Below are 12,725 nucleotides of genomic sequence, written 5' to 3'. Positions count from 1 at the left end.
TTTCAAGCCATCTTGTTGCTGTGGGAAGTACGCTATCTTCCCCATCACCTAGGCTAATAATAACCTAGGTATTATCCTTGTGTCTTCACTGTCATCCCTCATATTCAATCTGTTGCCAATTCCTTTAGATTTTAACTACATTAGATTTCTCATATATGTCCCCTTCTCTGACATTGTCATCACCCTGATGTGGGTCTTCATCACCTTATTCCTGGATCTTTGCAATAGTCTACTGGTTGGTCTCCCTACTCCACTCCATCTTCCACTCATTTGTCAAATTGTTCTTCCTAAAATACAGATTTGAGCATATCACCACTACCCTAATGAAAAGATCCCAGTATCTCCCTATCCCCTCCAAGATCAGAAATAAAAGCCTATGTTTGGTGTGCAGAACCCTTCATAATCTGGCCCCTTCCTACCTCTCCAGTCTTCTTATATCTTACTCACCCACACATACTCTGCAATCCAGTGATAATGACCTTCTTGGTATTTGTTGAACACAGTACTCTATCTTCTGACTTTGGGCATTTTCACTGCTTATTCTCTTGTGCTGTCCTTCCTCATCTCCATCTCTTAGCTTCCTGGGCTTCCTTCAAGTCCTAGTTGAAAACTCCCACCCTCTACAAAGAGCTTTTCCTAATCACTATTAATGCTGCTTTCCCTCAGTTTTATCGTGTGTGTGTGTGTGTGTGTGTGTGTGTGTGTGTGTGTGTGTGTGTATTTGTATGTGTTTGTGTATGTATAGAAAATGAGAGAAAGAGTGTGTTTGTGTATAGTTGTCTTCATGTTTTCTTCCTGTTTAGGTTAGGAGCTCCTGGAGAACTGAAACTGTGTTTTGCCTTTCTGTGTAATCCCTAGCACTTAATACTGTACCTGCCACGTAGTAAGGACTTAATAAATGGCTGTGGACTGATAGAAGTATTTGATTGAAGCCATTGCCCCGCCCAAAAAATGCTTAGATTAGAATTTCTTTTGAAGTTGTAGGAAACTTAATTATGCTTTTGTCTGGTATGCATAATTTTTAGTTGGGATTTTCTTAAAAACTTTATCTTGAAAGAACAATTTTGAGCATTTTATAAATGGTGACACATGGATAAGTTTTAGACAAGGAAGATATATTGTTTTCTAATTTAGGATGACAAAACTGATGGAATTAGCTAATTTTCAACCCAAAAGACCAACAACTGCAAAGCAACGCCATGTAAGGAAAAGGCAGAAGATAAAGGACATGTTGAATATGCCTGCATCTACTTCACATAGGTAATTTCAAGGATTTCTAGCTTTTTTTGTTGTTTTTCATTTTAATTCAGACTTGTGATTTCATCAGTTTTTAGGTTACAAAATAGCACTATGAAATATGAGTTATATCTTCTAAACTTGAAAGAAATACCATGGCCTTCTTTTGAAGGGAAATTTAAAGTTGATTAAAATAAACTCTGATATTGCACTCTAGATTTTTCATTGTGTTGATAGACAATTTGATTTAGAAATGTTTAGGTTTCAAAGTAATTTTTTTTTTAATTCTTGAGGCTTTTTGGGGGCGGGGAGACATTTGAAAAGTTGTATTTTACTTTTTTCCCCACGCTTTCATTGTCCTATCACTTCATATGGAATTATCATCTAAGACTTCCCTTTTCTGTTTGGTTAACTCACCCAAAAGTTATATTTAAATGTTTTGGTTTTCCTTTACTCCCCTGAAGGAGTAAGTAGCCAGAAGGTTTGAGAAATACTTACTGTTCAGGAAAAGTCTTGATAATCTTCTTTTCAAGAACATAACTTTTATTTTGCTTGATACTTAAAGTTATCCTGTTGTCATGTTTTATGTTGCTGTCTTTGAAATTCTGCCACCATTTTGAATTCCCCTTAAGTATAAATAATATGAGAAATTATTTCACCTTCATAGTGCTCATTTTAAAATATCCAAAATAAATATATTGTGATCTTAATTAAAGTAATAGCAGAAATCAGTAGGGGAGACTTTTTCGATAACATAATCATATGTCACTAACTGGAAGAGTTGCTTTTCCCCACTTCGGTGAGACTAATCTGGCGTTATTTTTAAACAGTAATTTACACCCTGCGCTATTACCTTCAGATGTGTTTGAGCAGCCACAACCTGTAGAGCATAAAAAAATAGAATTCAACATATCTTCAGGGATACCTGCTGCGTTTGTAAAAGATTTAGAGGGAGAACAAAATAGTGGTAAGGAGATTTTACAGTTCTTTTATATAATACTATGCAAAATCAAGTTACATTTCTTTTTAACATCTTTTATTTAGTAAAAGGTAAAAAATGTGTGTATACATGCATATATATCTTAACGTTTTATTATACTTAAGATGTATTTTTATGCCTAATTTGGTATTTTTCGTTTATATAACTTTCTACTAGCCTAGAGAATGATTTGAAAGCTAACATTCTCAAGCTACCTAAAGCTAATATTTAATTGTAGGCATCTATGTCACAGACTCAAAATATTGTGGAGTTAGAAGAATCATTAGATACATAATTTTTTAAAATGAATTTTTTTCCTTTTTTTTTGTATTTATTTAGTATTTAATTTTTCCCTAGTTACATGTAAAAGCAGTTTTTAACATTTGTTTTTAAAACTTTTGAGTTCCAAATTCTCTCCTTCCCCTTATTGAGAAGGCAAGCAATTCCATATAGATCATGGAATAGGCATGCAAGACATATCCATAATAGTCATGTTGCGAAAGAAATAGACCAAAAACAAAAAAACCTCAAGAAAAATAAAGTAAAAAAAAATATGCTTCAGTCTGCATTCAGATATCATCAGTTCTTTCTTTGGGTATGGATAACATTTTTCATCCTAAGTCCTTCAAAGTTGTCTTGGTCATTGTATTGTGAGAATAGCTAAGTCATTCACAGCTGGTCATCTTACATTATTGCTGTTACTTTGTGCACAGTACAGTCTTTCCAGCTGAGCAGCATCCAGAGCAGCATCCATTCCAGATGAGAGCATCCTGCTCATCATTTCTTATATAGAACAATAATATTCCATCATTATTACATACCACAACTTGTTCAACCATTCCCCAGTTGATGAGCATCCCCTCAATTTCTAATTCTTTACCCCCAGAAAAGAGCTGCTACAAATATTTTTGTACACATAGGTCCTTTTCTTTTTTTTGTTTTTTATCTCTTTTGGGATACAGACCTAGTAGTGGTATTGCTATGTCAAAGGGTATGCATGGTTTTATAGCTCTTTAGGCATAGTTCCACATTGCTCTGTAGAATAGTTGAATCAGTTCACAACTCCACCAACAGGGCATTAAAGTCTCATTTTCCCTATATCCCCTCCAATATTTGTCATTTCCGTTTTACAGTCTATTAGCCAGTCTAATAGGTATGAAGTAGTACTTCAGAATTGTTTTAATTTGCATTTCTCCAATCAGTAGTGAGTTAGAATATTTTTTCATGGCTATAGATTAATTACTTCATCTGAAAACTCATTATATCTTTTGGTCATTTTTCAATTGGGGAGTGACTCTTATTTTTATAAATTTGACACAGTTCTCTATATGTTAGAGAAATGAGGCCTTTATCAAAGAAACTTGCTTCAAATTTTTTTTTCAGTTATTATTGTTAATTGTATTTCCCTCCATCCTCTTCACCCTACCCCCATTTATTCTATTCTCTTTCTCCTTTCACCCTGTCCCTCCTCAAAAGTGTTTTGCTTCTGATTACTCCTTTCCCCAATCTGCCCTCTCTTCTATCACCCCACCCCTCTTTCTTATCCCCTTCCCCTTCTACTTTCCTCTAGGGTAGGGTAGATTTCTATACCCTATTGCCTGTGTATCTGTGTATCTCTTTGAGCCAGTTCTGATGAGAGTAAGGTTCACTCACTCTCCCTCACCACCACCCCTCTTTTCCTCCATTGTAAAAGCTTTTTCTCACCTCTTTTATATGAGATAATTTATCCCATTCTACCTCTCCCTTTCTCTTTCTCCCAGTACATTTCTCTCTCACCCCTTAATATTATTTTTTTAGATGTCATCCCTTCATTTTCAACTCCTGTCTGTGCCTTCTTGTCTATAGTTACCCTAACAATGAGAAAGGTCTTATGAGTTACAGATATCATCTTTCCATGTAGGAATATAAGCAGTTTAACCTTATTAAGTCCCTTATGATTTCCCTTTCCTGTTTATCTTTTTATGCTTCTCTTGAGTCTTGTATTTGAAAGTCAGACTTTCTCTTCAGCTCTGGTCTTTTCATCAAGAATGCTTGAAAGTCCTCTATCTCATTGAGTGTCCATTTTTCCCTCATAGGACATTAGATATATTCTAACTCATTCTTTTTACAGAAAGTATAGAGGTCTAGAAATATTAAGTGATTTACCAGGTTTTATCAGTGACAAATCTAGAACTAGAATTTAGCTTGATAATTTTACCGTATACTTTACCACATACTTTTCCTCTTAAAACTTTTGAGTTTTTTCTAAATTAGGCATTTACACGAATAATGTTAATACTAAAACTACTTTAGATTTGTCTACTTCTGGAGATACAACCAATGAAGGATTTGGAAAGATCTTTCCAACTCCCATTCTGAATGACAAAGAGGAGATTCAAGAAGACTCAGATGAGATACCAGCAGAATTTGTCTCTAGAAAAGAGTTGGAAAAAGGCAGAATTTCTAAAGAAGGTAATTATTTGATCTACCATAAAATATTATTGCCTGTTTTTTTATTTTGACAGTGATGATTGTGATGACAGTGATCATTAAGTTTCTTTGCATGAAACCACAGTTGCTAAGCACAATGTCTGGCACTTGGTAAACAGTTATTAAACTAATAAAGGAGATCATAATGGAAATGTCTATAAAAATGTCTATAATACTAAGAGGACAAACTTTCAAATAAATTTTTTTACAAAAACAATTGACTTGCTAATTATCTTCATCTTCTTTCATAAAACATTTCATTTACCAGCATCTTTTAATCACTGTTGGCTCAATTTGAGTTCGTTCTAGAAAAATTAGCAACAAACAAAAACTCAAGTATTCAGTAATTAGAACCTCATAGTATTTCCTCCAGTTTAATAGTAGTTAACATTTACATAGCAATTTTTAGGTACCAGACAGTGTGCTTTTACAGTTATTATGTCATTTGATCAACCCTGCAAAGTAGGTGCCATTATCTACATTACACATATGAGGAAACTGAGGCAAACAATTTAAGTGATTTGTCACTTAAGTTAAGTCACACAGTTAATAAGTGTCTGATGCTACATTTGAACTCGAGTTTTCATGACTCCAGGCCTAGCACTCTATCCATATGCACTTTACAGTTTCTATCCGTTTTATATTTTCCAACCGAATATTGAATGCTTTATGTTATTTGGAATTGGTTCTCTTTATGACTTGTTACATTTGTTTTTTGAAATTGGTTAAAACATAATTTCCCCCTTTCTTTTTTATTCATTGCTCTAAGAAATGGAAACACTTTCAGTTTTCAAAAGTTATGAACCAGGGGATCCAAACTGTAGGATTTATGTAAAGAACTTAGCAAAGCAAGTTGAAGAAAATGTAAGTATAATTCCCTAAATTGATCTTTTAGAAAATTTATTTTTTGGCTTCCTTGTGATTTTCCTTTTTTTCCTTCTTGATGAAATTCTAGGATCTTAAGTTTATTTTTGGAAGATATGTTGACTTTTCATCACAAACAGAACGAATCATGTAAGTCATTTCGAACAAAGTTTTGCATCTTATTTATCCTCATTTCTTCCCTAATATTTTCCCTCTAAAACAAAGTGAGGATTGCATAGCAAACAATAAACCATGAAAATCATGATAAGCAACTTTCTTTCAACTTAAGGACTGTTCCCCCAGCAACTTTCAAAATTAGTGGCATAGTTAATTGGAATTTAGATTTAGCATTCTCTTTTTAGCAATCCATTTTGGCTCAGCAGAAGATCGTTTTTAAGCATAAATGTCTTTGTTAAGAAACATGATTTATAAGTTTTTGAAACATGGCATATGGGGGATTTCCTTTAAAAGTTTAACATTTAAAACTTAAGGCCTTTGGTCCAGAGAAAGAACCCTTCAGGTGGACAGTAGCTCCACAGTCCAAGTTTTGGAGTGGTAGGAAGGCAGAAGTAAGGAAGAGGAGGTAATGATGAGACACATTTAGGGAGAAATTGTTTAGATTAAGGAATGTTTGCTCTCTTCTAACTTGACCTTTTTATTTCATCTGCACTGGAGAACACAAAGTATATCTTAGATTCTAGCAGTAGCAATTCCTTTTCAAAGAAGAAGGGAAAAAATGATTATATTACTTAAGAAGAACATAATCCTTTGTAATACTGAAGAGAGGAAATAAGGGGGAAGAATCCACAAACAGATATTATATGCTCAGCTAACTTAGTGTTAAAATTTGGTTTTTACAATTCTCATTAGTTTCAGAATTGATTTCTTACCAATATAGTTTTAAATACTCCTTTGCTATCAAGGTACACAGTGCCAACCTCTTTACTTCATTACTATCCTTGAAACAATATTGAAGGCCAGCTTTCTTAACAGTGACATAAACATGAATTACTTCCATTTGCCATGAGTTTTAACTTTTTAGGAAGAATAAAGAGATTCTGAATGCACAATGCTATAGGCACCTGCAGTGCTAAGTTTTTGCATCTGTGTACCAGGAGTTATAACAGTTCAGTTTTTCACTGTTTTCCAGTATCCTAGACTTCTCAGTGAATTTAATATTATCATTTTGAACACTGAATTTCAGAAACAAAACATTAGTTCTGCAAGGGAACCAGTTTGTGGTATTGGGAAAGGAATATTGCTTAACTAATATGCCTGTTTCCTCAGTTGTTTAACAAGAAGACTAAGTCTCTGTAAGGTCTCATCCAATAGTTTTATGGCTATTATCTTCTCTTAAGAAATTCAGTATCCCTTCTTGCCTTGAGTGTTGGGTTGTTTCCTCTCTTGATCAGAGAGAACTAGCCCCATTTACTTCAATAATGGGAAACTGCTAAAATGGAACAAAACATTTGTAACATATGCATTTCATTTTAGTTACTATTTTTATGGTTTCTAAAGTTTCAAATGTATTCCTGGTTTTTTAAAAATCCAATAAATTTATATTAGCAATCTTTAAAGACCTTTTTTTAGAACAGAATATGTGTGTGTATATATATTTATATATATATATATATATATATATATATATATATATGGTCTTAGATAATGAAGTAATGGGGTGGCTGGGTGATACAAAATCTTTACTATGTATATCAGTTAATTGAACAATTTTGGTTAATGTTAATTAGAAGCAAAATACATTCTTCATAAATTTTTCTAGGTTTGACATACGCTTAATGAAAGAAGGTCGCATGAAAGGCCAAGCTTTTATTGGATTTCCAGATGAAAAGGCTGCAGCTAAAGCTTTAAAAGAAGCTAATGGATATGTACTTTTTGGAAAACCCATGGTGGTGGTATCCTTTTCAAAGTTGTCTATGTTTTGCTGTTTAGGCACCAATTTGTAGTTAAATCTAGTATAGTCCAAAATGCACGGTCAGATACTGTGTAGTCTGGTACCCTATTATAGGATAAAAGGGAAAAAAAAGTAATTTTGTTGTTTGTGTTTTTTTTTTAAGTGACATCTGGTATATATAGTAAGGATAATGTCAGACCAGTCATTTATCAGAAAGATTGGTTTTATGTATGACCAGGCTCTTAATATAGGTATAATTTGTGTGGTAACTATAACCAATAAATATCATTTATTCACTGAATGTGTTAGGTCAGGGGTGGGGAATCTGCAGCTTCAAGGCCACATGTGGTTCTCTAGGTCCTCAAGTACAGCCCTTTGACCAAATCCAAACTTCATAGAACAAATCCTTTTAACATTTTAACAAATCTGTGTGAAGTTTGGATTCTGTCAAAGGACCAGGCCGCGGTTGAAGGCCACATATGGCCTCAAGGCTGCAGGTTCCCTACCCTGTGCTAGGTAATAGAACTAATGTTGGCTTCTATTTTATTTGTGTGTATGGTGTGGTGTGGTGTGGTATGTGTGTGTGTGTGTGTGTGTGTGTGTGTAAATATAAATTTGGTTTAATATATTAATACATGTATATTATTTATATATATGTTAAACCAAATTGATGGACCTCAGGTCAATACCATATGTAGTCTATCTCTTATTTTTCATATGAGAAAACAGGCTGAAGGAGATCAAATGACTTGCCTGAGGTCACCACAGTTGCTAAGTAGCAATCAAGATTCGAACCTAGGCCAGCCTGCTCTTCTCGAAACTAAGTATCCCCAGTCCCTTCCTCCTATAGCATATGGTATAATTGGATTTGCAAAAAAAAAAAAAATTGTCATGAGAGTCAGGGCCAGGGAACAAATAAGATTTGTTAGGGGTAGTAGGAAGAAACAGCCTTACTCTAATACAGGGCTGTGGCTAGGATTTTACAAGAATTGAGTGAATGGATAGTCCAGAGAACTTAGAAATTACATCATTAGCAAATGTAACTTTCGTTTTCCTCCCTCAAGAAATCCTTAATATACTATTAGCAATTTGCTCGATCTGCTAGACCAAAACAAGATGCTAAAGATGGAAAAAGGAAAAGATAGATAATTGCTAAAGGTAAGTAGGGACTTTTATGTAATAAAGGGAAATCATCATTCTTTAAGGGAAAATAAAGAGAATATGCATGTTAGAGTAGTAATTAAACTATCCCAAGTTTTTAAAGACTTTTTTTGTGGGGGAGGAGGAGAACTGTTGCTATTGATTTTGAAGTAATATGAAAACATGTTTTCAGGGGAAAAGATTCAGAAACAAATTTCACAATGAAGAATTGCTCTTATAAATTGTTTCTGTACATAGTGACAAGTTAAGATCTCATATAGTAGCCCAGTAGAAAGCTAAGTGCACTGAGTCTGGTAGTTAAAACATCATTTTAACAAGTTGCATAATTCACGTATGGAAAATAATTGTGAACATTTCACAAAATGAAAGTTAGATATAATTTAGAGATTGATAAAATATCTTGCATATGTCAAGCTCATACCTCCATGGTACTTGTCTGTATTTAGTAAAATAAGAATGAAAATGGTTTGTAAAAAATTTTTTTAAAATTACCTGCTTAATAATAGCATTAAGCATTTTTAGTTAGAAAATTTGTTTCAGTGGCTTCCTGCTTGATCTTTCTGTGGGAAAGAATAATGTTAGAAGTATTAACACTGAATTGAAATGTAGTCCTTTTGTTTGTTTTTTAAAACAAAGCAAAAAAACAACCCTGTCTTTGTGGATTGAAGAGGAGACTAAAAGATGGGCCAAAATGACCCATGCTTCCTAATAATCACTCAGTAAAATGCCTTGAACATTTGTATTTCATTACTATCCCAATTTTATTGTAATCAGAAGATTTTCAAATACCCTAGAGTGAAGGGATTAAGCTTTTAGCAGTCAAAGCATATTCATTTACGATAAAATATCAATACTTTATAAATCTATGCTGAAAAATAAGGAAAATTAAACTACATTCTGCTGTTCTTCTTTAGAAGCATTCCTGCGTAAATACTGCAGTAATACTGTCATGCAAAGTGTATCCTTTCTTGTTGTATCCTTTTTGGGGCAGTGCTTTTCTGTAGAAATATTTTTTTTTCCCTAATGTAGATTAACTTTTGATTCTAGAAATAATATATTTTCAAAATTGTTGGATGTTAGGTTGAAGAAAATTTGATGTTCCTTCTAGATTTGTTTAAATTTGTCTATAATGTACTTTAAGAAAATTCATTCCAGGGAAAGTTAGTGAATCAGGTCATTAAATTTACTAAAGAGATGCTGACAGTTGTTTTAACCCAGAATTTGATCTTAGCTCTTTATATTTATCTTCTTTCTGAAATTTAATTTTTGTAATTTATGGACTTGGTGGTTTTAAAATACCTGTTTTGGGTCTTTTTCTATTTTTGTGCAGTATAATATAGGAAATATATCAGTACTACTTGGATGGGAATAATCTTTCAAAGATATTATAGAAAATCCAAACAAGTTGATTTCTAGAGATTGTCTTCATAATGACTTTCTAAGTGACATAAATACCAGATAACAGTCTTGCTGTTCAGCACCTCAAACCCAGGGTATTAAAATTTTTAAATCCCTACTGAAGTAGGCAGCAAGTGGAATTTCCCCTTATTAGGGCAAGAGACAATTGGAAATACCAAATTATTCTATAGTGGATACATACTTGAAAGAAATAATATAGTTAATCTGCTTATGTCAGTTAATGGTGGCAACCACAGTATGACTGCCAAAACATAGTGTATAACTATCAGTTTCCAAAATACTTTGACTCACCACCTAAACCTCTTAAAAATTGGTCAAATAGAAAGTGTATGTAATCCTTCCTTGCACCCAGAGTCTGTCACAAAATATACACTTAATAAAACACATTGATTTGAATGGCCCAGTGTATTATTGTACACAGTGCTTAATACATGTTTATTGAGTAAAAACCCACTTTTTTCTATCCTCAACCTCTTGAAAACATTGTTAATGCTCATATCAAACTAAACTTTTTCATCTGATAACTTCATAACTTCCAGAAACAGTCTAGATTATAGTTAGTTGTCATTGACACTTGTATAAAAAGTTTAAAAAAAAAGACCAATAGAGTAAATTGAATTCATGATATTTATTTACATTGCTTTTTGGGACCCTTAAAATATATTTAATTTTGGTGCTTTGATTCAACTTTAGGTCACATAAACTATGATTAACCTATAAAAATCAAATTATACTGTAAAATTGACATGATTCACTAATTTTCTAAATCCTAAAGTTTTAGCTTTCTAATACATTTATAATATATAAAATATATTTCTACTAAAATAATTTTCATTTTTGATGGGCTTTTATGGTGTTTTAGGTTCCTTTTGAATTACATATATTTCAAGCATTCTCCACCTTTGAGAAGAAGAAACTTGAACATCTGGACTCTTGAATTGTGCGTAATAGCTTTAAGAATATATTTAAAAGCTTAATGAAATGCATTTAAATCTTATTGGAAGATATGCAGCAGATTTGTTTTAGTCAACTTTCTATACCTCCAATAAATTATTTTCTTTCCATTAAGATGTCTCGATTTTTTGTGTTCAGAGAAATGGATTAAGTGTATTGTTTTTATTGGAGAGAACTACTCATGTATGGTCCTAATTTAAGATTAATCATAAGTGGTGTACAGTTAAAATCACTTTGAAATTCCAAATGTAAGTTTTTTTTTTTTCTAGCCGAATTTGTCAATATTTATTATTATAGGGAAATCACATTAAGGAAACTCCTTCTACCAACGTAGCTTAACACCAGCTCTGCAACTTAAGGCCTTAGAGAGTTTCCTGGGGCATTGAGAAGCTAAATTGTAAATGGTTTGCCCAGAGTCGTACAGCCATTTTGTGTCAGAGTTAAGACTTGAACCCAGATCTTCTGACTCTAAAGCCAGATCTCTTTTATTATAAATTTTGCCGTTTGTCATTTTTACATGGCTACTAAAATTCTTAGGTACATGTTTAAAGAAAAAAAATAACTTATTAAAGCTTTTCACGAACTCTTATTTCAGCTTGGGAATTTGAACACTTACCCTAATGGAATGTTGAGTTTCCTGCCTGTGCCACTTCATTTCGCTACTGTCTACAATTTTCATGTGCTGGTTTTCCAATTATTTTTTGAAAGGTTAAAGGAAATTGTATGAGCAAAAGATCTAAGAATGATACTATTAGGGGAATGATGATAAGCAAATTTATGTGTAAGTACATAAGAATGAATGAATAGTAGTAAGTAAAGTATAATGGTAAATAGAGCTCGAAAATAGACATGAAGATAGTTGTGAGGGAGAAGAAACAAAAGATACTGAGGGCCTTGGGGCTACTATTTGATGTCCCGTTAGGAAATAAGGAGTAGCGGGTTAGGGATAAACGATGAGTTTGCTTTTGGACATGTTGAGTCTGAGATCCCAGTTTGACATCCAGGTAAATACGTCTTGTGATAGCCTTTCATTCTGGGTGATGGAGTGGCCTTTGTGAGCAAGTGTAGTAGGGAGTATCCTGTAATGTCCCACACCAAAAATTTTTTGGGGGAAAAATATTAGTTAAGGTTCTCAGTGGGCTGTTGGGAAACTAGATTATATAGAACCTGAAGGAAAGAATACAAAGATCCTTTTTATAAGTTCTTTTTCTAAGAGAGAAATGAGGCTGTTAGAAGTCATATTTTGGATTGTTAGAAAATTCCCTTTTTTGTAGATAGTAAGCTGTTCAAGATGGTGCAGTATTATGGAAATAGGGATAAGCTGTAGTAGGAAATCCTTTGGGGCAGCTAGGTGGTGCAGTGAGTAGAGCACCAGCCCTGAAGTCAGGGGGACCTGAGTTCAACTCCGGCCTCAGACACTTGACACACTTACTAGCTGTGTGACCTCGGGCAAGTCATTTAACCCCAATTGCCCTGCCTTCCCCCCTGCAAAAAAAAAGAAAGAAAGAAAATCCTTTGACTAAGTAGGCAAAAAGAATAAGTTGGGTCAGTGAGTGAGTGCAGATATCAGTCTGGAATGAGCATTACATAAGCAAGAGACAGTAGCTAGGACTTGAGAGAATAATAATGAGAAGTTACCTCTCATAAGTTTTGTTAGAATCATGTCAGAAAAATCCAGTCACAGAGTATAGATTTCAAGTTGTAATGACCTCAGAATTTTTACCAATAAGG

General features: G+C 33.4%; 1 protein-coding gene across 5 annotated transcripts in view; it reads left to right on the top strand.

The window, feature by feature from the left end:
- The window catches only part of RNPC3 (RNA binding region (RNP1, RRM) containing 3), a 52,824-nt gene that overhangs the window by 19,029 nt on the left and 21,070 nt on the right, over positions 1–12,725 (top strand). For 2 of the 5 annotated variants that reach the window (XR_005010868.1, XR_005010869.1), the window contains exons 9-16: positions 1,135–1,260; positions 2,067–2,203; positions 4,508–4,666; positions 5,454–5,548; positions 5,640–5,698; positions 7,329–7,461; positions 8,546–8,618; positions 9,536–10,980. Coding sequence is in view for 3 of the 5 variants with exons in the window: in XM_036766731.1 (XP_036622626.1) it covers positions 1,135–1,260; positions 2,067–2,203; positions 4,508–4,666; positions 5,454–5,548; positions 5,640–5,698; positions 7,329–7,461; positions 8,546–8,605 (769 nt within the window). In the remaining 2 variants the exon portion in view is untranslated. Of the gene's footprint in view, positions 1–1,134; positions 1,261–2,066; positions 2,204–4,507; positions 4,667–5,453; positions 5,549–5,639; positions 5,699–7,328; positions 7,462–8,545; positions 8,619–9,535; positions 11,109–12,725 lie in introns of those variants that run through there. The other 3 variants (XM_036766731.1, XM_036766730.1, XM_036766732.1) reach the window with 3 other exon arrangements.

The sequence above is a fragment of the Trichosurus vulpecula genome, chromosome 7 (assembly GCF_011100635.1).
Source record: "Trichosurus vulpecula isolate mTriVul1 chromosome 7, mTriVul1.pri, whole genome shotgun sequence".
Taxonomy (NCBI): domain Eukaryota; kingdom Metazoa; phylum Chordata; class Mammalia; order Diprotodontia; family Phalangeridae; genus Trichosurus; species Trichosurus vulpecula.
This window is presented reverse-complemented; position numbering and strand designations above follow the sequence as displayed.